The sequence below is a fragment of the Phaethon aethereus genome, assembly GCF_964289735.1.
Source record: "Phaethon aethereus genome assembly, chromosome: 9".
In the NCBI taxonomy this organism is placed as follows: Eukaryota; Metazoa; Chordata; class Aves; order Phaethontiformes; family Phaethontidae; genus Phaethon; species Phaethon aethereus.
The window spans coordinates 3,079,199-3,105,621 of record NC_138585.1 but is presented as its reverse complement, the minus strand read 5'-3'; the positions used below and the strand labels follow the sequence as shown (position 1 = coordinate 3,105,621).

At 44.4% G+C, this 26,423-nt stretch overlaps 2 protein-coding genes across 2 annotated transcripts in view; both read right to left on the bottom strand.

Annotated features, from left to right (window-relative positions):
• Positions 1–6,932, bottom strand: part of DGKD (diacylglycerol kinase delta) — a gene marked incomplete at its 3' end in the record, with an annotated part of 57,992 nt that extends 51,060 nt beyond the window's left edge. The window contains exon 1 of the mRNA XM_082003837.1: positions 6,780–6,932. The remainder of the gene's footprint in view (positions 1–6,779) is intronic.
• Positions 6,933–10,389: 3,457 nt separating this feature from the next.
• Positions 10,390–25,971, bottom strand: SAG (S-antigen visual arrestin; the record flags this gene model as incomplete). Its single annotated transcript, XM_082003589.1, has 14 exons — positions 25,726–25,971; positions 25,093–25,153; positions 24,959–25,003; positions 24,491–24,684; positions 23,095–23,154; positions 21,853–21,920; positions 21,523–21,658; positions 21,138–21,222; positions 19,809–19,881; positions 18,734–18,871; positions 18,341–18,418; positions 17,448–17,471; positions 16,981–17,045; positions 10,390–10,433 (listed from the first exon to the last, which is right to left on the bottom strand). The coding sequence occupies exons 1-14, from the start codon at positions 25,912–25,914 to the stop codon at positions 10,390–10,392; spliced, it is 1,260 nt and encodes a 419-aa protein (XP_081859715.1). The 5' UTR covers positions 25,915–25,971.
• Between the last annotated feature and the right edge of the window lie 452 nt (positions 25,972–26,423).

Here is a 26,423-nt window from a genome sequence, read left to right as displayed (position 1 = left end):
TTTGGACCTCCTCCTCTGTGTAACTGCTTTGTGTCCGTGTGTAGGCCAGGGACTGCAGACAGTGAACGCCGTACCCTCTGGAAGCACTGGACTGCTTCTGCGGAGGTGCAGCACTACTGAGCCGGGCATGCACAATAAGCTCATTGCTTTCCGGAGTGCTTTATATAACAAGCATGTGAGTAGGGGCCACAAAAGATGGCAGCTGATGTGGATCACTGCTGCTGCCTCAGCTATTTGTCTGCCTGAAGCTGACTGTCCCTGGATAACTGTCCCGTGGGGCTGCAGAACCAAACAAGAAGTATCTGCTTTCTTTAAGAGACACTTAAATAAATTCTTAGTGAAACAAGAAGCAATAATCACTTAGTGAAGAAAAAGCAGGGAACAAATGGTTTACGTGGAGAGTTAATCAAAATTCCTTTAAATAATAGTTTGTGCATTTGAAACATTGAAAAAAACATATTCCAAGAGGAAGATGCTTTTCACTCGAACAGTATTTTGCTCTGAAATTTCTGCTGCTGCTGTGACGCTATCTAGTGTAAACCTTAAGGTTTCAAGGAAATAGGGAATACAAAAATCTCTCCTTATGTCACTTCTGCTTTCTCTTAACTGTGCAGGTATATCTGCTATTTTAGAAAGAATCACATTAGATTTGTAATTAAAGACAGTAAAGTCATGCAGCATCTTACCTAGTACACTGGATTTTCTAATCTGGTAATCTGGAGATAGACATTTTACAGTTTTCATTTGTAGTTTTCATTTATAATCCAGTACTTCTAAAAAGTAAAATATCAATGATTTATTTTGTAACAACATATTTGGTGTAGGGGGAAATACTCTAAATATTTGACTTGGTTTTATTTAAAAAAAGAAAAAAATCCTTTAATACCCATTTTATTTTGTCTCTAATTTTATTTGAAAGAGAAATTACTAGCCTGGCGATGTACTTTTTGGCAATGTGGTCTAAGTAAATCCATGTTCTCAAAACATGCAAAAGTTTAATGTTAGCTCTTTAGTTCCTGGAACCTGAACTATAGTTAGAAGGAATGAGAAAAGCTACAAGTGTGTGTGGTTTTGTGCTTTGTTTTGTTTTTGGGTTTTTTTTTAAAGGAAGTAACAGCTGTTGCTTTCACATAGCATCCAAAACTCTCCAGCAGCGAGGCAAACTTACAGTACATCAGTGGTAACACAGTGCTGGGAAGCTTCCCAAATTTTGTCAGAACAGATGAGTCTGAAGAGCATGCAAAACATAACGTAGATTGAGTTAAGGGACAGAAACATTCTTACAGTCATGTACCATGGCCTAAAATCCTACCTTTTTCCTTAGTGCTCAGTTCATGGTGTTAATCCAAGAAAATTCATGGCCTTGAACCTGCACTCAGCATGTTCAGTTTGGATTCAGTCACAAGAACTTCTCTTTTGCAACAGTTACCCCTCTTTTAAGAGAAGAGTTACCCGTTTCTACCTGGACTAAAGCATGAGTCACTACAATTTAGGACACGTGAAGCTCCTAAAATGTCCTCTTTTAGAAACTCTGTTAGAAGACAGCATAACAAAAACCGACAAACATTTTAATGTGTTTTAGTAGAAGATGCCACAGACAGAATGTAAATTAAGCCATAAATTCCTGAAAATTCCCTCCTCATTTGTTACATCTCTTGTCTCTTTATTGAAATTCGTTGTTTCTTACCTTAATACTCTTTCAATATTGTATCAAACTAATAAACTGCTCCGTTTCCTCACTCTAATCTCATCTGAGAAAACCTTAAAATATTTGCCCTTCAGAAATAAAAGTAACACTTCTTTACCTATAATAAGGACATTTTATCTATCAGGCAATACAAGAAGAAACAAAATGAGCTTTCTTCAGTTGCTCACACCGCCTACCATGTGTTTGAGGACTCAGTTTAGTCTGCTCTGGAAGCTTGCACAATAATGAGGAGAAACATTTTGCTACCTCCTGTTTTTTCTTGCCTGTACACTTCAGGGTGGCTCCTAGACCTCAAAGCTACTAATCAGAAAAAGAATCACAACCTCCCATAGTGCAAAAGTTATCTATACCGCAGGCTGCTGCACAGCATAGAAATCAGAAACTCGCTAGCTCAGATGCTGAACAAAGTCTGTCCACCGCAGCATAAAGCTTGGTACCAGTTAATTTATCCTGCTTTTCATAGTATAAATTAACCTGACATCTCTTTGCTACTGGAGCTAGACAGCTTCCAACATCCCAGTAAGTTTAGAGAGCTGCTCGCTCTGTTTGCAACTCTGTTGAAATACATAGTGCAAACTTGTCTTTAAAAGTTCAAGGTAATGATAAATGGTTATAAAAACGAAGCTATTACAGACAAATTGCTCATAAAAGTAAACAGAAGTTAGACTGAATTAGTCTAAACAAGAAGTCCTCCTGATGCCACCCAAGGACGTTGCCGAAATCCTGTCTGGTAAACAAACGGAGATCTCAACGTACCAAAGCTGGCATGGTGGAAATCGCACCTAGCTGATGAATGAAATGACAAGATTGGCTATTCATCCACTCTCCTGCTTTCAGAGGTTTGCAATGTGACGCTTGCAACGGAAGGCCAAGTGCAAAGCAAGAAGCGTGCTTTACTGCCAGAGCCCATAAAATGTGCAGTGCTCCTCCCTTTCACACCCTCATCTCCTAGGACCACTTTGGATATTACTGTGTCTTCATCCATGCCAGGTGACAACCGAGATGGTACTACCACTTCAGCTGAGTCCTCAACACTGCTTAGAAGATGGGAGCGAGGCTGCTACTGTTGCCTCTCCTCATCCTTCTCCTACTTTATATCATCTCTTTCCTAATCCCCATCCGTTCAAAAATACTTCATCTTAGTTGACCAACAGTTTCTCTAGCTGCACCAATGCCAACCTGAGACCAGAAGAGGGGCTAAAAGCAGTGTACTACGAAGCTTCATGCTGGTACAAGTCTGACAGGTCTCAAAATGGCTGATCAAGCACTCTATGCAGCCTATACTTCTTTGCCAGCTGAGACAACAGCAGTTATACTACCAGCTACACCTGATCATATGAGGTTTTCTTCTTCCCCCAGAATAATAATCATTACGAGGCTGCTAAACATACTTCTCTTATACCTTCTCTTCCCCAAAATTCTTTCCAGCTAGAACAAATAAGTACATTAAAACATAGTACTTTACTTCTCAAACACTTAGCTTTCCATTCCCCACTCCTCTGCCCTGTATCTTCACAAAGGACAGATTTTTCAGCTGAACAGATGTTAGCTATGATCTGCCTGTAGACACCGCATGTCAAAGTCACAGTACCTATACATCCAACAATTCTATTTGCCCCACCATATTATCACACTAACATATTTCAGTCAAACGCAGCTGGGCAACCTGAGGGCTCAGAAACAAGTTCGCTGAAGTTTTATGGTCTTGTAAGCAAACGGCTTTATTTTACAGCATTTTTTGGGAAAACAGATGGCAGGACCAGAGGAAAGAAACCATATCTTCAAAGTGTTTGCGACTGTGACAAACAAGTAAATTCAGAAGAACTCCAATAGTTACAACAGACTTTGCACTCAAACTGTGGTAACAATAAGCTTCCATGGTGATTTAACTGTACTTAAGAGTCACGGTCTTAAGCTAACTACAGCAAAAGATGTGGTTCAAAGAGATTTATATCCTCAGGGCACAGTAAAAGTCTGCCTGCATCTCTTATTGTCACTCTGACAGACCTGTCCAACAGCTTCTACAGCTCACAGTAGTCTGCTCTCTGTCATTCAATAGACAAATTCAAAATTAGGTCTGCCTTTACAGAGGAAGCAGGCTCCTCAAATTCTCATCAGAACTATGATTACTCACAAAGTTGTCTTTGCGCCTTGCCCTCAGGGCAAGGAAAAAGTACACATGCAGCAGCGTGCAGAAAAGATGGTGACGAAACAAAAAGACATCAACAAGCAATAGAACAAATCAATCCTTGATACAATACCTGGGCTTACTTGGAAAATTTGACACTGTTTAGTTGAACATCTTCTGCAGATTAACACATAGGAGGCTTAATAGCTGTAGACAATATCTGTTTATAATCCCTGTTCTTAAGATGTTTATGTTCACATAGTACAAGTGGCTGGTTTAGGCTTTTTCCAGCCATGCTGATGCAGAAAGTGATGTAAAACAGGGCAAATGATTAAGTAGGGACATCAGGACGTGTTCTGCTATATTCAAACAAAAGTAGAATCCAATGCACCTTTTACCTTAGCATCTCTAACACCCTGCTGTAAGCAAGAGCTCCCACTCCAGCACCGAGAAAGTCAATGTCCTGCCTCTTACCACCGACACCACCGCACAGTCTGACTATAGCATCCTTCCTCCCTTCTCACATGGGACACCTACCACAAGTGGTATTAAGAAATCACAAGGTTCATCCAATCTCCTGCAAGCCAAATTTCTGATATTCAGCACCCTGTGTGTGGGAAAAGATCTCAAAAGGCTTAATTTTTTTCACAGAAGATTAACCAACTGCATCAGGTCACCTGGTGCTACAGCACAGCTGAGATCTGCTTGATACACTGAACATCAACTCATTCTAGGGCTTCACCATTTCCTTTTGTGGCCGAAAGAACCACCTCATTGCACAGCCCAGACCCTCAGTGCCTTAATTCAAGTGAGCGACAGTGTCTGTCAGCAGCACTTAGCAGATGGAGGAAGCAGCCCTGCCACGCATAATGAAGTGAGCGCATGGCCCTCACGTATGACCGTACTTTGTCACGGGGGTTTTCGGAACGGGGCCAATGTAGCAAAACAATGACAAGCAGCAGAATGATGATACATTATATGTTTGAAAGCAGGGCAAGCTAGCCAGCAGAAAAAAGATCCCTATGAATAATACTTTGGATACTGCATCATGCAGAGACATTTACTCTCCTTCTCTACTAATACAAGGTAAGCAACACTGAGCAAGCCTTCCACATCCACGCAGTGGCAACTCTGCTTGCCCACACGTCAGAGACAACAGGAAGGTGACAGCAGAAGAACAACTAACCCAGTATTCCTAAGCAGAAATGTATCACACAAAAATTCAAGAGTTATACAGGACTTTAATGGCTACAAAGAAAAGCCATGCAGCTATAGTAAAAATAGTACAAAAGAGGGCAACTCCCTATGGGTGGTTCCTAGTCTAAGGCTGAAGGAAATCTTCGCATCTTCTTACAGTAACAATACAGAGGAGCTACAGCCGAGTTGTAGTTGCAGAATACTGTTACTGCGCCTAAAAATGACATTATTGTTCCAAAACAAACACAGAAGGGTAAAACTTGACTGGGCCAAGGGAATCGGGGTAGAAAGGATTGTTAGCTGACCAGGGAGGCAAAGCAGTGCAGAAAAAGCAGGGAACAAAGACTAACCAGCCATAACATCACTGTTTGACCAGTGGCTAAACATTGCTACATGGCTACAAAAAGGAAAAATAACACAGTACAAGATGGGGAAAATTGGGATGCAATCACAAAAAGAATGGGGAGATGCTGAGGGAGGCACACACTGACTGCAGGGGGCTGCACCTTTCAGAGCACAGAGCTCTGAATAGGAGACAGTGACTTGTGGCATGTCCAACAGGGCCACAGGAAGGGGATCAGGAGAGTGATAATGGGGGACAGCCCAGTGTCACAGGGAGATATGGCTGCGCTGTGCAGGGGCCCTCAAGGAAGGCATAGGGCGGTGAGGAGGTAGCTCCTGGCAACTCTGACATGGGGAAAAAAGGGGAGATGCAGCTTCAGGGGGTGGTGAAAGACAGAATGTCCTTGGGGGTCAAATTATCAGACAATGGGGGAAGGAACTAAAATCTGACTTGCATGACTCCAAGAAAATACTACAGGGGAAGAGAGTAAGGAAGGAAAGAGGTAAGACAGGGTCCTACTGAGCCTAGGCACACCGATCTCCCTTAGGTTAGAGAAGCTCCCTGGCAGGTCTTAACCTGGGCACTGGGAAGGAGGTGGTTGAAGCTGGGCTGCCAGGGAGGGGGAATTCGGGAGTCTCCTCTGAGCCTTAAGAGAGGCAGTTTGGGGGTGGTACCTGCTGGGTGGTTGGGGGCTATTCCAGGAGCCCTTACAGGAAGTTAGGGGGTCGTTGGGAGACCCTGAAGGGCATTTAGGGGGCAGCTGTGGACAGGCACCTGATGAACAGTTTGTTATGGGGATCCCTGAGGAGCATTTAGGGGTTCGCAAGTCCATGAAAAGCTGTTGGGGGGGGACGTTGTCAGCAAGTCTCTGAAGGGTGGTTGGGGGGCCGTCGGCACAGCCCTGAGGGGCGGTCTGGGGCCGGCGGGGGACTCTCCCTCAAATCCCTGAGGGGAGGTTGGAGTGGGGGGGCGCCGGCAAGTCCGTGAGGGGCGAGTTGGGAGGATCACCAGCAGGTCCCGGAGCGGCGGTTGGGGGGGACGGTTTGCGGGACTCGCCGGCAAGCCCCTGAGGCGCGGGGTGTGTGTGAGGTGGTCGCGGGCCGGTCCCTGAGGGGCAGTTGGGGCGGAGGGAGGGGTCGCCAGCAAGTCCCTGAGAGGAAGGGCGAGCGTGGGGGGGCACCGCCGGCAGCTCCCTAAGGGGTGGGCTTGAGGGGGGCCCCAGCAGAGACCGAGGGAGGTTTGGAGGAGGGGGGGGGGGGGGTGTCTTTGGCAACTCCCAGAGGCGCAGGCCGTGCCGGGCGGGAGGGGGAGGCGGCGGCGCTGAGGGAGACGCGAAGGCAGAACCGGCCGCAGCGCTGCCGGAGCCTGAGGCCCTGCCCGCGGCCCCCGCTCGCCGCACGCACCTTCTGGCGGATTTGCCCGGACGTAGAGACTTTGCGGATTAGTTTCTGCGGGGAGCCCGGTTCCTGCTCCGGTTCGCTGTCCGACGATTCCTCCGCCGCGGCGCTGGCGGCGGCGCCCGCCCCGGCCTGGGGCTGCGCGGCGCCCTCCGCCGCCGCCGCCATGCTGCACGGTGCGGGGCGGCGCGGCCGGCGCCCCCTCCCGCCGCGCGCCGCGCGCTGCAGCCGCCCGCCCGGCTGCTGCTGCGGCGGCGCCCCCTGGCGGCGGCCCCGCCCCGCGCCCGCTGGCGCAGGGGAACCGTGAGGCGAGGCCGGGCCTGGCCCCCGGCTCCCCCGCCCCACGCGTTGCGAACCCACGCGAGCATCCTTCAGACTGGGCCCTGCTCGGTCCAAGCAGCCCAACGGCTGCTTGGGGACAGAGAAAAAGGCTTGAGGTCAGGCCTCGCTGAGGAGGTGAGCCCAGCAAGCTTGAATCTCATCCTCCATTCTTGTGGTTGTTTCCAGCACTCCAATTCTTCCACTGGATTTAGTAAAATATTGTGGGTAAATCCTGGAGAATCCTCCTTCCTCCACCTGGGTAAGACCTCTTAGTACTAACCTCCTGTACAAAAAGGTGCTTTGCACCTGCTGCGTCATACACAGGGGCCCAAAGCCAGCTCCTGCCACCAAACACTGCTTTATTTTTCAGCCTTTCCCCACACCATTCCCTCTGCCCCGAAGCACTTGTTTCTCCAGGGTCCCAGCAGCTGCAGCTACGGGGCAGTACAGAGCGTTTCAGCTTGGATTTCATGAAGATGGAGGAGGGGGGAAAGCATTTGTCACCAAACCAGTCCCATCAGCAGACAGCTAAAACAGAGGCCACGTATTTGATAAAAGCTCTGTTCAAAAGCAGCAGTTTCAGAGATGCTATCACTAGCAGAGCACATCCCTCTCCCAGAGCTGGCAGGCTTTCTATAAATGAAGTCCCACCACATCAAAGGCACAGGGTCAGGAAATTGGATCGCTCGGCCCCAGCTGTAAATATAACTAGCAGGCTACAGGTCTGACCTGGAAGATCAATGTAACATCACAACCCGAAGAAAGGAAAGATAAAAGACAAACAGTTCCAGTTAGAGATCTCTTTTCTGCTGACTGAAGGGCAGAGGAATGGGAGCTGAAGGAACCAGCAGAAAGCACTCGCTCTATGAATAGATGAGCAAACGCCCAGCATGGGCTAAGCAAAGGGTCAGCGTCTGAGAGCGCTTTCCCAAGCCCCGGCAAAAGAACATAATTTAATAGCCATTCTGACTCCTCTCCACTGCACAGCACACAAAACCGTGATTTTGTTACACAGCTTACAGAAGTCATCACCACAGGTGAATTCGAGGCAGTGACAGAGGTACCTCACAAGGTTGACATATAAGAAAAAAAGAAATCAGGCCTTTAAGTTTGCTAGTCCCATACTTACAGGTCCAGTAGCCTGAAGGAAACACCTCTGTGGAGGAAGCCGCGCTTTGAAGTAAGACCGGAAGGCTGTCCCACTCCTCCTCTTAGCATCTTTAAAGGTTTTGCTGAATACCAGCTCTCCAGCATATTCGCTACCAGCAATTTATTCAGCCTTAGTGTATCAGTGTGTTCTTCGAGCCATCAAAAAATTAGTACTAAAAATACCAGGGCAATCATTAGAAAAGCCTTCCCAGAAATCCAGGTGCAAATGCCTAACCCTCCCCCAAACCCAAAGGTGAAATCACACAGAAATTACACTGACCACAAACACCTGAAAACAGCCACAGGGTTTCTTTAGCAGCAAAGCACACAATGCTCAAAGAGCACAGCAAACGTACTGCCTCTTGCCATTTCATCTGAGGTGAGACAGCTGTGACTAATGGAGCCAAACACACCAACAGGTGGGATTAGGTGACAGCACTGATGGAACTGTGAAATCACTGCTTTCAGCATCTTAGTCAAGACCAGTTTACAGAAGTAAAACAGAAAAAGGCTTTATTTTTAACCCAACCTACTTACAAGTGTTAGAGGCCACATACAAAGTTCTTCAGTTAAAGCTTTTGGACCATCTGTAAAAGTAAGGCTTGTAACCATGATGGTGTCAATAAGAAAAAACAAACAAGCCTCTGCTCAGAAAATGAGGCCTGTATATAGAACAATTCTGCAGAAATGCCAGAGCACAGCCCATGCTTTCCTCCAAAGCAGGCTGCTGTAGCTTATTACAGTTATCAATAGTAAACTAAGCCAGGGTGGGCACAGCCTCTGCAGTCTGAAGCAGGAGGGAAGTAAGCTTTCACCAGGATCCCACTCCCACTGGGAGGAAACAGACACCCCAGAAAGGTCTCCCACATTTTCTTCTCTGTTAAAAGCACATCATTGTTAACTAAGATATAAGTGGGAAGCTCTTAATTCCATTTTCCGGTGCACAGAGTAGGAAACATAAGTTTATAATAACAAATGTAGGCCCTGCATTCAGACTTTCCAGGAGAATTTAAACCCGAGACATTGAAAAGCAGATTTAGAGCAAAAACGTGAGGAAAAACACACCAGTTGTTTTACATGCAAAATGTAATTAGCTGATGCAACTCACTTCAGCCAAAATGGAAGTGAGATTCAGGAAAGGATGAGACATTTACATGGACAATGAGAATATCCACATCAACAAGAGAGAACAAAGTTTGCAGAACACAATCTCATTTCTTAGAGCATAAACCAACCTCTGGCAGATGGATGTTGGAAAAGGCTCCTCAGGGCTGGCTGCCCTATGATTTCCTCCTTAATTTTACTGCACCCTCTTTTGAAGCACTGTTCCATACAGGAAAATAGGTTAAATATAGGATCAGTCTGGACTAGCAGTTCTCTGTTTGGGGTTGTACATAGGGAGCTTTGTTAAGGAATTCATAGTGCACATTTCTCTCATCTTCAGTAACATGGTTGTTAAGCACATTGCTAGAAAGCCAACATTGTGTCTCAGCAGTATAGCTGCTGTGGAAGATTACTCGCAAGACATTTAATGGTACAGAAAGTGGGTGTAAGCCACACAGGGGGACAGTGCAAGCACTGAGAATATTCACTAGATGAGTTTGGTAAAGCATAAATGCAAAAGCAGCCAAAAGGAAGTAAAAACAGTTTTGTACAGTCCACTGAGAAACTTCAATGAATCACCAAAGGCTGCAAGGCAGCCTTTCAGACTAGGGCTTGGTTCACTAGCATTTCAAAGTCAAGAGACTCTCTGACACCAAGTTTACGCAGGCTGCACAAACCATCATTTAAGCTCTCAGTGGTGAAAACAACCAACCTTTTTATTAGGTAGCCCTGAAAGCAGAAGTCATGGCATGGCAGCCTTCCTGTCCCCTCTGGCAGCTTGAGTTAAGCATCAGGTTTGACTTTGCTACCTTCTTCTAGAGCTGAGACTTTTAATTAGCAATAGAGATTCATGATTTTATGTCCACTGATCTCAGGGTTGATCTATGGAAGACCATGCACGTGCTGAGAACATGCAGTTCACTAGAAATCTAGGCCCTAAATTTTTAATTGATGCCAAACTACATAGCTTCTCTGGCAGCTTGTTCTTTTAGTCACTCATCAGTTGAGGACATATTCTTGTCTTCATCATCAAGTGTATCTTTTAGCTGTTGACGAGCAAACTCTTCAAATACCAGGTCTGCTTCACTGAAATGGAAGAAATACAGGTCTTTCAAAATGTTAGCAATTTTTTTATACCAGTAGACTAAAGGCAACATACAGGAGGAAGAAGAGAAGTCCAGAGCGGACTCTGGTAATGTTTCCTTTGTCTTCAAAGGGATTTGGATCATATTCCCACAGGCACCATCTTCTTTGGTGGTATTCTAGCTAGTATGAAAAGCAGTTGATTGAGCAAATCAGGACACAAACTGAGGAGGTTTTCATTGGTACTGAATCATGTCCATTCCAGCAAAATATTTATCAGCTAGCTGAATAGTTTGCAGCCTGAAGAGGTCTTTGTCTAGAAATAAAATGTGAAACCTTTCCTCCTTATTCCTTCTGTACTAAAATAGGGGCACATGATCGAACCTATAGAGTTCCTGAAACTTAGAGGTACAGAGCATCAGCTGACCACAAACACATCCCTCCCTCCAACTGTGAAGCAAAACATGTTCTCTTAAAACTAGTTTCACATAGTCCGTCATTGCTATTCAACTGATAGCAATAATTTGTCAAGCCACAGTAAATTAGTTGCTTTGGATTTAAGCTCATACTCCAGGAACCCTATGGATTTTTGAACAATTTTGAGGAGTTTTAAAAGAGTCAATGCACAACTACAGCTAGAATGTGAAATACCATTAAAAGAAACTTACCCATCCTTCCCTGCAGTCATCAGCATGCAGTAAAGGAGGAAAAAAGACATACCAAGCAGTTAGAACAGTGGATGCTAAAAGCATCAAAAATTTATAAACTGACAAGACAAAACAATGACAAGCAGTAGGATTTGCAGCAATACAAGGAGAATTCCAGAAGTCTCAAAACATGCATACATACACCTGATGAAGCAAAACTTGATCTCCCAAATGGAAAAGCACTCTAGCAGCATTGCCCAAGACATCAGACAAGCTGAGAAACAAAGACAGATTTTCCCATTTATGCTTGCTAGCGGTCACAGCTGTGAGAGATCTGTGCACACACTTCTACTCAGAGATGACAGTGCTTGCATGACATGATGTCATCTTAATTGGTCTGTCACTGAAATTTAAGTAGGCAGCTGATGAGAAGACGATGTTCTTGTTCAATAAACATGAAGGTATTAAAAAATCAAATGAGGTCAGAATACACAAAGGCCTAGGTGGTCTCTCATTAGACAGTTTATGCACTTGAAGCAATACTCCTGATTTCTTCCTTGCCTAAATATAATCCTGAGCCTGAGAAATTTGGCACTTGTGTTTCTTTAATTGGATCCACCGTAACGAATCCGGCTTGCTAGCAGGATTCCTTGGAAGCTCTTTCAGCACGGCCTAAAATAAGCAGAACAGACTGTATTGCAGTGATGAAACAGGGGCAGGGATTTTTTTTTTGTTATCACAGTTACTTTAGCTTCAGCAAGTAGCAGTTGCTTCACTGGCTTACTTCTCATGAGTTTAAGTCAGGGAGCAAAGCGCACCTAGGCCATCATTCTGCAGAAGTCGTCAAGGGATCTGGGTTGCTTCAGTGACTGAGTAATGCACTACCTGGAGAATTCCCACCCACAATGCACACTGAAATCAAGGGCAACAAGTGGCAACTAGCACTGCTGGAAAAGTCAGCATTATAAGTGTGCCAAATGGGGCCACTCTAGCCAAAATGCCACAAAGGATGGGTCATGTAAAGCCATTCATGACGGTGTCTCTCCAGACTCAGAAAGGATGGTTTCCTCTACTCACAGAACCCAAGATGAAGTCTGGAAAGTCTCAGGGCATGCAGGCTTGATTGAAATGGATTTAAAATTAAATGTTTAGAACTTAAAAAATTTCCAACACATAAAGCATCCTTCTCACTTCATTTTTCCTCCAATTTTTATTCTTTAAATAAGTCTGCTCTTTTGCCCCTCTTTACTATGGGAACCATGACATCACTGATGGGTATCGCTCATCTTCACCCACATCAATGCGGTTTGAAGTCAATTTTACAAAATGGGTTGAGGGGGGAAAATAGGTATCGTTTCAGTTGGGTATATACTTTACTCTCAGACAAATGCTTATTGAATCAATACATAGGTAGTGTGGCAGTAGAGTAATGCTTATCACATACCCGAGACGTACGATTACATTCAAAGATGCACTACTTTGACCTTCAGGCTGCTATACTGGCACGTAGCTTGTTAAATGCCTCCATTAGCACCCTAGCAGGAGTTGGGTCCACTCCACATAGTTATCTTGCTATCCTGGGGCTTATTTAACATTATAATATTGAAAAATTCTCAGGAACCTGAAAATGGGTAGACCTTTTTTTTTAAACTAGCCTCCCAGCAATTATTTTGAGGGTTGGGATGGGAGGGGGGCTGTGTTCAAGGATCAACAAGGCTCCAGAATGTCATCATACTCCCTGCAGACAGTTTTCTGTAAGCTTTTATTATGCAGCCACAGAAACAATTCCATATAATTAAAGTTGTGGCATACAGTAGTTTTCATTAGAAGCTTGCTTTTAATGTCTCTTAACTTTGGGGGGGAGGGGGGGGGGGAAATAGGCTGTGTTATTTTTTAAAGACATTAAAGTGCTTTAAAAATTCACTAATTTCTGAAAGTTACAATACCAATACAGGGCAGATGTAGCTTTAATATTAAAGGGACAAAGCATTTATGGGTTTCTTGAAACCAGCCTTTTCATGCAAGTTTAACAAGGGAGCAGATAAATGACCATTTGTTGAACAGCAGCCAAAAGAAAGGCCAGTGTCCAAGACATAAGCCCACAAAACGTAAAACATCAGGAGAAGGGTAGGAAAACCCCAGACCAAAGAACTCACACTGAGACCACAGCCTTGACAAAAACCCAGCAGGAGCTTCTGGGCTAACTGCTGACTGGGAAAGGTCTTGGAAGCACGAAGAGACACAGCCCAGTTTGAATCTATCTTTAAAAGAAAGAGATCTCTATCCATTTTTGTCAACAGGCGGAAAAGACAGATTGACAACGTGACAGGAGCTGCTTTGCCTAAAAATAGCCACCTGTGAACCACATGGGTCCAAAGACAGCTGCAAAACCAGCACACACGAAACACGCAAATGCTGGTCTACAAGAAGTCCAAGACAAGGAAGCTATAAATAAACATGGGAAAGGAAAGGTAGCAAGCCATTCCTTTTCGGTCTCCTCCAGGCACAAAAAAGAAAGAGCAATCTGCAATAGCTGTGCACTGACAGACCTGCTTTTTACCAAGTGATGAATGCTTCGGATCTGGCTCACAGACAAATAAAAAGGGCAATCTGCTGGAAAATAAAGCTTTGCCCCAGTTTGGCCCTAAAAAAATTAAAAAATGTTCTTGAGAAGCTTATCTTTCCAAGGTTCTCTACACTCAAATCAGCCCTGAGTGATTAAATACACTGATGCTACACCTGTTTTATTTACTTTTGACATAAAAAACCTTGACTAGAGAAGGAAAAAGGATATTGCTCCACTGCAAGGAATAAACCATAATATGTGGCATTTTTTAATCCCACTTTAGCTTTGACTCTAAGATGGTTGCTTTGACTTCTTTCCTTTCTCCCAGATGTGTCTTAAGATGAAGTGACAGTCAAGTGAGCAGAGAGGTGCAACAGGCAAACTGGTTACTACTGACTCATCAGTAAAAACAAAAGGGAACAGAAAAAGAAGATAAGGAGTGATCTCAAAATTCCCTGTGCATGCACCCCTGCCTACACCCACTGCAGAGGCTGCTGAACAAGCCAACAGAGAAAAATTCCATCTTGTGCAGCCTTTGAGAGTCTGAACACTGTTTGTTGAAGCTCCATCTCTGCAATTAAGCCTTTGATTTGCTCGATTCCAAATTAGATGTCATTTCACTGATGAAACACACCTTCTTTCTCAGAGTCAAATGAACTCTAAGGTGGTAGAATAAAAATTTAAAAAGCATGAAATCACAATTGGGAAGAGTGATTAGGCATAGGGCATGGAAAACTAGCAGCCAGTAAAGCCAGAAAGAGTTTTAGTTTACCAGCTTCATAAGGAAGGCTGCTTTATTCTTGTAATGAGCTCAGACACCACATTCCAGTACAGTTTTCAAGTCAGCTATGCAGGCTTCAGAGGAATTTTCTGTTGTGCTACAGTATCTTATTTTAAGAGAAAGCATTTACTTCGAGTTCACCATTTGTAGGGATTTCCCATGGGATACGCCCCTGAAATTACCTGTATTTTTTTTCAATCTGTAAGAAACTCACAATTTCCATCTGTACAAAATACATGAAACATATCTGTCTTCTGACAGCAAGCTCCTAGAAGACTTTGATGTAGCAAACAATACGTGGGCTGTGCCTTTGGTAAGAGGGAAGCGATCTGAGAAATACTGCATTCTCCATTTCCCTTGTAAAGTCTTCTGCCCACATCCTTTTCAGCGTACTACATAAAGGAGTATATCAGCCACCCTTTGAAATGCTCTTAGAAGGGAGAACTGACTGACTTCCCTTGCTCCTAATATTAAAAATGCTTCTGCCTGAAGCATAAGTAGTAAGAAGCAGGTTGCGCCATTGGTTACCATGAAAGAGTTATGTAAAAAATTCACACAATTCTAAAAATGTAAAATTCTTTACAGTTGCATAAGCCTTTGGATGATCCTTGTTTGCAGTTTTCTCTGTATCTATGAAAGCTCCAGATTTTGCAGCTCCAAGCCGGCCCACCAGCACCTCTGCCCTGCGAGGCTCCCCACGGACACCAGCACCTCTGCCCATGGACACTAGATGTCCCTCACCAGCTACTGCTCCTGGGGCCGCTAGTGCCAGTCCCAGCCCCTCACCAAGCTCCTGGGCAGGGGGATTGCTACAGGAAAGTCTGAGGGAAAGAAATGCTTCGGTAGAAAAGCTACCAGAAGAGACAGAAGACCCTTGCAAGGCAGCTCTCCCACCATGAGTCACCCATTCGAGACAGTGATCAAGCGTGCAGCTACGTCAGTGTTTTGCTGGCCCGCAGCATGACAAGGAAAACAGCAGCGTGGGCACAGCTACGCCAACAAAAGCATTTGCTTCACAGCAGCTTTTCCAAGGTGATCAAACCTTATTAGTCCTATGGACCAACCCCGAGGACCCAGTTGCTACCTCACAGGCCAGCTGGAGGCTGCTTTGGGCCGCACGCTGCTGTGGGGTGTCCTGTGCTACTCCTCAGCGATGTGGCTGTCTCCCATGCGGCCACAGCAGAAAGAGGGCGAGAGGGGAATAGGCGTTGTGGATTTGTCCTGAAGGTGCTTCCTAGACTCACTGCACTGTTCTGTTGGGGGTATAACATGCACAAAAACCTTTTCCTGTGAGCGTGTTCTGTGCCTGTGCTGAGAGGCCCTGCTGGCACAGCTCACAGCAGGGATTTTCCCAGCTAAAATGAGTTTCCTGTGGTGCAGTTCTCAAAAGAGGAGTGGAGAAACCTACCTATGCCCACTCCAGCACATCCATCATTAGCAAACACTCATTCCCAACGACAGCAACTGAGTGTGGAAAGGATCACCAGTCTCTCTTCTCATCACTCACATTTGATTCCTCCCCAACAACAAGTCACCCCTCTCTAATGCTTCTAGTATAGAACACGGCATCTGTCTTGGGATAACTTTCATAGCCTCCTCCACCTTCTTCCAGCTGTCATGTTCTTAGATATAGCAGCTTTAGGCAAGTTTGGGCCCAAAGAAAAAAGACAGAAAAAGAAAAGCAGTGCAGAAGCAGCCATGGGTTTTTGTTTGAAGCCCATGCAATTTTGTCTAAACACAGAGGGCAGGACAAGATGACTGATCTGTACCAGCTCCCACATCAAAAAGCTGGCATAATGTTTTGTGTTCAGCAGCTGCTTCAGATGCTGCTTCTGACATAGTGCAAGCACCTTGCAGCTTATGTTCACCTTTAGAGAACAGAGCCAGCCAGGGCCTGAGGAAGTGGGAGAACACAGATGCTCAAGACAGCATGCAGTTTTGGCATCCGATCCCAAGCCTCAACATGCCTGGGGAAGGCTAGCTCCTTATGCTGCTTGAAAGCTCCCACACTTCCATTTACTGACGTGGCTCTGAAGACACATTCCCCTCAGATACCCACTGAACACGAAGGCCAAACCACAGACACTGTCGCCAATGCCACACCAAGATAACGGGGACTCTAAAATCATGCCCAGTTTTATCATCTCTTAGCTTTGTCTAAAAGTATTTTGCTTTTTTACAATGCTCATGTGTCTTAGGTGTTTTCTGTGACATTCTCATTTGCAGTATTGGAAACTAGCTGGGAATTTTGGACAGTAGTCATGACATTGAACTGGGCAGTCCTTCCTCAAAACCCTGTGCTTTGAGTTGTGATTCCATAGATGAAAGAAAAAGAGAACATGACCCATTTCCACCTTCTCCATCTTAGCATTCCTTCCTCTCCCTGTTATTTTGTGCCTTGAAGTTGAGAGATACACACACACACACACAGAGCAGCCTCCATACTGGAGTCTTGCAGACTCTAAAGGATTCTGGTAGAACAAATCACTGTAAGCCTTGCAATGGTAAGACTTCATACCAGTTAATGAAGAAAGGCAAAAACCAGGCATAACTGACCTGCTGGGTTCTTTTCCTCAGGTTTGGGGTGCATGAGACGAAATGGCAGCTCTGTGCCCACTTCACTTTGAGGAGAAGAAAGAATGCATCAGATCTACAGCTCCATCCATGCCTGGTTCAGTCCCTTTCCCACCTCAGACCAGCCCAAGCTCCAAACTCCAGCTTCACTCATTTTTTCATCTTTTTCTAATCATAGTTTTCCCCTCAAAAAGAGTTAAACTCCGATTTCTCCACAAACATCGCAGGCATATCCACTTGAATAAACTAAGTGTATTATGTGCTGAATGTACTTGCATGTACACAGAATCAGAGATATTTTTGTAATTACTTCATTTTCACAGCTGAACACACAGACTTCTTATTTCTATCAGCCTAAGGGATAGTTGTGGGTTTTTTTAGGGGGGAAGGAAAGAGGGGAAAGAGACAAATTAACAACTACGACTGCATGGTCTGAAGATGACATTTACCTGGAGGTGAGGTCTCCCAGCATGCTACAGAAGAAACAAGGAGAAAAACAGAAGCACCATTTAGTTCCTTTCCATTCCAGTGCTCTACCAAATGCTGGTTTATTGGTGGACGATTGAAATCACCTTCCTCACATACTCTTCTCTATTTGCCACAAAGCATAACATCCAAATAAACTTGTTTTTAAAATAGGTAATTTTCATTTTTCATGTCCTTTCCATGGAGAAAGAGTCTAAGCTTTTGAACTCCTGACCAAGCGTTAGGCACGGCTCCTTTTCTGAGAGCCAAAGGACATGTGCAGAGGACCACAGAAGGCAGCAGTCATTTTATCACACTTTAAGAAAATTTATACTAGAAAGAAGGATAGATGAACAGAATACAAATGTAAGCAGTGACTATCACCAGAGTTACCGTTGTCCTCTTGTACTGTATGCTGCGAACTAGCTCATGTTGATAACATCAGCTTCATCCAGAAAGCCAGCTTAGTACAGAACCTGAGCTACAGTATTTGTGACTCTCAGGCAGATGTCTCTACCTTCTGCTCTGGGAGAACAGGAATGCCAGCAGAAAGGCTCACACGAAGTTTCACTTCATTTTTCACAAAATGAGTTACGGCTTTGAAACAAAAAATTGCAACGCAAACCGGAGGATCATACTTCAGCTGTAAAGTCATATGGTATCTAAGGAAGGTCATCCGACCACTCGGGCTCACGACGAGTTCTTTGGATAGGCCAAGATTGATTTCCAGGCAGTTTATGCTTTAGAGGGAGCCTGATGTCCTACAAGATATGCCCTTTCTCTTAAGGTGGACTGTCCTGTTCTCTCCCCACTCAATCAAGTACAAACACTCCCCTCTTAACTCCACGCAGATTAGCAAAAAAGCTGTTATTCTTACCCCGGAACAGTGAGCTTCACTTTGACCTTGTAGGAAACCAGAATCCCCATCACCGTCTTGTCTATTCCATCCTTAATACTACCAGAGAAAACAGACAGCAGTATTAGGCCACGTAGCGACAGAGCAACAATATGCGGCTGAAGCAAGAACTAGGTGAACATCCTATTCTTATAAAAGTGATAGAGCAGACAAGCTTCAGAGACAGATTAATACTTATCCAGACCTGTGATCACTATTTACCCTGAATGAAAATGATAGGCAAAGTCATGCAACTTAGATCTACCCATCTAGGCACACATTTACAGGTACAAACTCCTGATATAAGTGCCGCCTCCATCCTCCCCTCTTCTTTATAAGCCTTCACTAGCTAAGACCATTCAAAACTCTACTCACATAGTACTAGAAGCCAAGTTGGTGTCCTCATCTTTTAGCTTTCCATCCAGAGCTATTTCCCGGGTGTCCCGGTTATTTGCTAGCAAGGGCAAAAGTGTCAGTGTCTTGGTCAGGCTACTGTTTGGCTGCACCTTTTCCCTGAAAATAAGCAGCAGGTGAGAGAAAGAAAGTGATACACTCTCCGATTTGCATTACACACTCAACCAAGAAAGTTCAAAACAGATTATAAAGCCATCCAAAAGACGTGGAATTTCTCTGTCCAAATTGAGCTGGCTGTCTACAGTGCAGATGTCTACCTCTAAACCAGTCAGAAAAATTCCTTTTATAATCAGCAGAGGAACAAGCACTTCCAGAAAATTATTTCACATAAAATTATTTCACATTGTTTCACATTAAGGCACACTTCTAAAATAGGTCAAACTATGATGCAGACCTCTAAATTTGGATAAAATAAATCCTAGTTTGGAAGAACAGAACTCAATGGAAAACATGTCCCTAAGCTACAGAGCAAAAAAAAAAAAAACACAGAAAAATACAAGATGTCTGGGTGTGTCCAACCCTCCTCACAAAGCAAAGTTCAATGCTGCACTGGCAATGCAGTGCAACGCAAGAGACAGTGGTTCTTCATACTGTCAATAGGCTTGAGGTTTTTCTGGGCTTTCCAAGGCCAGAAGAAACCCAATGAAATGGTGTGAGAAAGACTGACCTCAAGCTAGAGCACCCATGACTTCCACTAAAACAGCAGCACCTTTCAGAAAAATGTTGCACCTCTATTTAAAGATTTCAAGCAATGGAGAGCCTTCCACAGCATCTGCTAAGTTTTTCTAGTAGGTAATTACTCTTTAAACAAAACCCCTCTTCTGCAACCTCCCCCTGTTCTCTGAAAAAAGGTGTAGAGTACCTGCTGGCTATGTAAAAAGGAGACCAGCTGCATCCTGAGAGTACACGTGGTGTGGGACACACACACGAGGTGAGAGGAGAAGAGAGTGCATTGTAACAGCAAGACTATAGCTAGGAGTACCCCCATTAAAAGGGTGTGAAGGAGCAATAAGGGATAAGCAGAGCATTCACTCACTGTGCTTCCTCAGCAGCTACCACTTTTGTATAGTAGTCACTGGAGTACAAAACCACATTGGCAACCTGCTCCACTGAGTGAGAAAAGAGAAAGCGGACCATCAGTTGTGTATACTCATCAGAAACATAGCTGTGCTCTCCCTCAGCCCGAGTCTCAGGAATGGAAGACATGATAAGGACAGCAGGAAAACTCATCCATTTAGAGCCTGAAGGGACTAGCAGGTCAGACAGCCTGACCTGGGTAGAGACCAACAGCACACAAATGGCCAAAGTTTATCTTCCCCGAGAGGCATCCAGTCTTGATTTGGGTATGACAAAAAGTCAGTAACCCACAGTTTCCCTTGGGAGCCTGCTCTTCCCATTATAAAGATCTCCCTCTTTCTTCTCTCTGTCCGTTTTCATCTCTGGTCACTGATATCCCTTGCATATCTATAGCCAATGCATTTGAATTCAGTATACACCATCATCAAGCAGACTGGATACAGTCAAGAGCCTGTGATAAGTGACTTCTATCCTCCAATCAAACACCAAAAAAAAAACCCCATAAGGTAATTCTGACTGAAACGCTGATGAGGAGACACCCTGGGGGCCAACAAGGTCTTTTTAAGCCTGACAGAGGCATGTCAGCCTAAAAATATTTGGGAATCGCTAGACAGTGCATCCAAGACTGGCACTGAATTGACCTTCTCTAATACTAGATTTTTGTTAAAACCTCAGCAACTTCATTCCCTCCTTGCCTTCTCTGCTCTCATCCTTTGTCTCTCAGTCAGTCTTCTACAGGTCCAAGTGCAATAGGGCTTGTAGGATGAAAATGTGAAGTGCCACAAACAGAACGTAGGCACAGTACTGAAACTCCTCCAAAACTCAGCCCCTGCCCTCAGCTTCAAGAGGAATTACACCATCGCTTGCAGAGCAGCTGTTTCTCACGTTGCCAGATGTTTCTGAAACCCCAGACAAAATGGTATGCAACCTAGGCACATTCACCGTAAGCAGGAGCATCACATTGACAGGGGAGCCCTTCCCACTGGCCTCCCAAGAGGTGGCTTTTCCCCCACAGCACCTGCCTTGCCTGCAGACCCTTTCTCTTTACACTAAAGGGGACATACTGGCCTGAAATTAAGCCATACAAATAACTATGAGAGTCAGAGAAAAAGCTGCAGTGTTTCACTTGATGAACAGCAAGGAAACAGCAACAGACAGGGTAGAGGGACAAATTCCCGACTTGTCCCAGAGTGCCTTTAAGCAAGCCCTAAATTGTAGCACTCTTTCAGTCATCTCACCATTCAGTCCTCTTGCCCTCAAAGAATCCCAAGCAAGAGTAAAAACATACCCTGGACTTTGATCTTCTTCACTGTTTTCTCTGTGCTGTTGTTGATGGTGACAGTGACTGGAATGGGCTCGCCATGGTAGTACACCTAGAAGGAATTTGATGCTCAGAAATCCAGTCAGGAGGCTTACTCTTGGGCCCTAAGCCCCTTCAGTCTCCCCCCCAGATTAGATCTCCTCACAGAGGCCAGATAAGGCAAGACAACCCTTCCCAATCATTCATGACCCTTCCTTCAATGACTTATTTAGCCTCAGACACATCTAGTAGTGGGGTCTCAGCCTCCTCTGGCAGTAGCTACTGACAGTGCTGGGCCAAGTCAGTCTCAGCTGAGACCATCTGAATAACACACAAAGTAGCTGCTTTGGGCAGCCCCGGGCAAACTCCTCACCTCTTTACTGAGGCAAGCTTTCAAGTGTAATGGCCTGTTGGACATGAAGAACTGCCAGGAGGTCTCCGCACAAGGTTGGGGTCCTGGCTTTTCTGGAGCATATTGCACCTTACGGATCAGCAGACGTGCAGAGTTCCTGGGAAGCAGCAGAGGGCAACATGGTGGTACTTTGTGCTTGGCAGAGGCAGGAGTTCTGCATTCACATGTACTTATACCCACAAGTCCACTGACAAGTGGGTCAAAGCTGAACAATCAACCAAGGTGCATTACTGAACCACCCAACCCCTTTAAGAAGGGCATAGCTGAAGACAGACACACACGTTCTATTACCTCTTATGAATTCTCTCTTCCAGATTCTCTGTTGAAAAAGCTTTTACCTCAAAGTCCACCCCACAGCTCTGCCAGAGAGAGAGGACAGCTGTGAAACCAGTGTCAGAAGCCAAGAACGTCTGCAGATGTTTAAATATCTTTCTGTACACCAGAAACTGGCAGATTCCTGCCAGCTGCAAATTCTTCTGGCCTCCTACCATTGTAACAGAGATCCTTGCCAACTGGTGTGGTGACATCCACCTGTTCCATGCTGCTTCTGACAAGTGAGGCTTAATTCTCAGCCCTTGTCAGATGACATCCCTACTCCTAAAAGGCTTTTTGCAAGAGCAGTGTTGTAGAGGTCACAGCATGCTATAGGATATAAGACTGATCAGCCTTGTCAGAGTAGCCTTGTAGAGCAGCTGCTCCAGTCTGCCTTGGGTTTCAGAGACGAATTTCTGTATTGGCTTTGTAGTGCCAACAGCTGACTCGGGGTCAACCTTCTTTCTTCCCAATGTCTCAGGGCTGATCAGGTCAAGCTGACCTTCACTTTAATGGGTTTATACCGCCATGGGACATCTGTGTGAGCCCCAGATAATTCTCTATTGGGAGTTTTTGCTGGAATATCATTCTTTGGCCAAAAAACCCACAGCTTGTCCTTGTAGCACTGGATTCTACAACTTGCATACCATCTTGCCCAGCTGTTAGTCTAGCTCAGCTGTTCACAGAAGTGTTGAGTGAAGTATAAAAGGAATATTTTAAATGGTGTCAGAAACCCAGCAGAACATCTCATTATCTGGTGACTTTTACTCCAGAGTTTTCGTTTTATTTACACACATGTGCAAGCCAGCCCTTCTCTCCATTTGTTTTAATTCAGAAGCAGGTCTTAACACATGTTATTTATAGCAACCTATGAGATTTCAGGCACTCAGTCTCCTTTCCTCTCATGTAGCCTGACAGCTACAATCATTTTATGTGCAGCCAACCCACAAATCATGTGGCACCCTTAAGGAAACAAGGCTTGCAGTTTTTAGTACTCTTGCTGCTATTTCACGAGATTCCCCTTCTTATTCCGAGGACTTAAATTCCAACTCTGTGACACACAGTTGTAGCTCTTATGTCAGGTTCCTGCCACTTCTGGCATAGCACAGTAAACCCCAGTGTTACCTTATTCTACTCTCAAGCTAGCCAGATAAATTCACATGACTTTTTCCACGTGACTTTCCTCAACCATGATAAGCAGAAGTGTCCTTTTGGTCTCACCTTATCAACATCACGAGGTGCTGGCTGCAGACAGACCGAACAAGGTAGGTAATCTGGAAACTGGGAAGAAGAGAAAAATACCCCAAAGCAATATTACAAAGACTTCCAACTCTGCAATACTTTAACATATTGCTCACAAAAGGTACAAAGCAATCCTGAACACAACAGGTCACTCACTGTAATGTAGTAACCCTTTGAAGTTCTGGCTGAGATAGGGGCTTTAATATACTGGGCCTTATACTTGCCTTGTATGAACAAGTCCCTCTCTTCCAAAAATACTTTAATAGCCAAGGCGGGGGGGGGGTGGGGCGGGGGGTGTGTGTAAAGTAAAACAAGTCCAGGTACGTCAAGCACCTCATCTAAAAACCAAACAAAGCCCTAGAGGTACTGCTTAGGGTAGAAGCTGTAACATCTGGCTTCCCATCAAAGACAATCAATACAGCTCACAGCAGTGCTCTCACTGGGCTTGAAGCTTAAGCAAAGCATCTCTGTCAGAAACACTACTAAAGCCATGAAGACCAGCCAGCTGCCAGCCAGTGTCACAGAATAGTTTGGGTTGGAAGGGACCTTAAAGGCCATCTAGTCCAACCCCCCTGCAGTGGGCAGGGACATCTTCAACTAGATCAGGTTGCTCAGAGCCTCGTCCAACCTGACCTGGGATGTTTCCAGGGATGGGGCATCTACCACCATCCATTTGCTCCTGGCCTGGGCAGGGCCAGCACCTCCAGACATCAACTGAGAAGGCTGCAGAGTATCTCATGGAGACTGAGTGTAACACCCCATTAGAGACTCCAGCAGTTTGAAGATCACTAGATTGCATTTGATTTGTTAATAACATTACAACAGGTAGTAACCCATTTAGCAGAATCGTTTAAAGACTTATTTGTTGCTATATCAAAGCATATGGTTTTTAAACCTGGATCTTCCTAGAGAATGATAAAGCAGACATGTCACTGACAGTACTGGAAGCATATCCTGTCAGAATCAGAATTTGGCAATGAGCTGTTATTTGTTGACATCTGGTAAAGAGCTTTCCATCTGTTTGTTTGATCCATAAGATTTTTTTAAGCAGAAAGGATTTGGCACTTCCTCTGTGAGCATTGGGTCAATGGTATAAAGTATTCCAGCCCCTCAGGAATGGGGAAGACAAGGATATATGGGGCTGTTGAATGCAATGGCTTTATGCTGGCAAGGAAAGCACTTTTCACATGCAGTTAGATCTTCTTGCACTTTACCACTTAGGATGGTAAGGGGAAAAAAATTGGTACATTACCTGTCACTCAAAATTGGAAGTCTGCATAACATGAATTCACTATTAATTCCTGTCTTCAGTCCATCACCAGGTCTCAGCAGGCCAGTAATAACAGACAAGGAGAAGAGGGTCAGAGGTACTTACCGTAAAGAAAAAGGGATATGCATTTTTCCCCAGCTTCTTTAGCAGAGATTCCTGCAAGTGGGAGAGAGACTCTGGCTTGTCAGCAGGTGGGTACACTTGGACCCTAGAGAAGAACAGGTCCCGTCGGAAGGTGAGGCCAATCACATCAATGTCTTCCTGGCCATACCGGAAAGCACACGTCAGGGACACATATACTGGAAAGAAGCACATGATGGGTAAAACATGCAGCAGGCTAACAGCGCAGCCAAGGGGGGATGTAAAATCCTCCTGCACTACTGAGTCAGGGAGACCCATTTCAACACTGTTGTATAAGGCAGTAAGTATTCATACCATATGTAAGAACATACATTACATTAAGAAGCCAATTCACTAGGGAAGAGAGTTACAATAAAAATGGTTCTACCTCAGCATCTGACTTCAAAAAAGGACTAATAATCCCTGAAACATATGTTGCATAAAACCTCAGACCTTTTTTCCCCTTGATAATTGCAGGATCCACCAATACGACACCATCTGAGAGAAAGGAAAAAATAAAAAAGATTAACAGAGGATAATCAGGGTTGAGAGCACAGGAAAGGCAGCATGTATCCTTGTGGACCTACCTACAGGTTCCACATTCCCTATGTTGTCAATGAAGTCCCGCTTTCCCAGGTAGATGGTCAGCTGTAGGAAAAAACGACCATGGTTGAACTACAAAGTCTTGGTGGTTGTACAGTTGTGTGTTTGGAGAGTGCACACACAGTGGCGATCTAAAAATCTTGTTTAGATCAGAACAATTCCATTTTAAACAGAATATTTCTTTTTTCCAGCAAACATGCAATCCCCATCAGACTCAACAGGATTATTCACATGCTTCAGGACATCAGAATTGAAGACCTGATGTAGATCAACTCCCAGAAATACAGCGTAAATACTTGTGCATGGGACAAAGAACTATAGATTTAAAGATTTTTTTAGTGCCATCAGGTTGGAAAGACAATGAATCAGCTTTGTCTTAAACATGTACCAGCAGCAGTACAACCCAGGAGGCGAGAGGAGAATTGCCTTCCTCTTGTATTATAATATGAGAAGCTTGCCCTATAAACTCTGTTTACATCGTCTCCTCAAACTTAGCACTAAATACACTTCTTCAGAAAAAAAAAAATGAAGGGGACAGGAAAGAGCTTTTTAGTAAGTCTCCAGTCTGACTACAAGTAAAACTCATACCTATATAAAGCCATTGTTATGGTACTTACAGCTTTGTCACGGGTGCTTTTTTTGAAGATAACTTGTTTTTGAGGAGAACTAGCATTCTTCCCACTCGTCCCTGTATTTTGAAACTTAGGGAAGCTCATGGTCAAAGATGGGTATGTGACAGTGGGTGAACGAAGCTTTTCTGCCCCAAAACGTCCTGGGAAACATGTCAGAAAAAAAAATAGGTGCATGAGATAAAAGCAGAATTATACTTGGCAGTTAAAGCACTATACTCCCATGTATAGTTTACCAAATACTTTTTCAATAGATACTCAGGCACAGCACAGAAGGTGGGTTTCTTTTCATTTTAGCAGTTCCGCATAAAAAAACACCAATATAAAAACATCTATTTAAAAACAGCTCTTCAGAAACATTACAAAAGACCAAGAACTCTTTTAATTCATATTGAAAAATCAGTGGAGTAATAGAAGATTCTGGAGGGGAAGGCATAGCTTGGCCTTTGCAGAGAGGTTTGTAGAGAGTAATTTTGTGAAGAAATCTCTAAGAGTACAGATAAAGGTAATCTGCTAAACACAAGGGACTTCAATTTTCAAAATGTACCTCAAGATTTGTCATCAGACGCTCTAAATTGTCATGAGATACGAAAGAAGGTCATTTCACACATTAATAAGGGGCTAAAATATAGGAAATAAAGAATATCAATACATATGGGGTTTGGCTACTTTTAGGGTTTGGATTG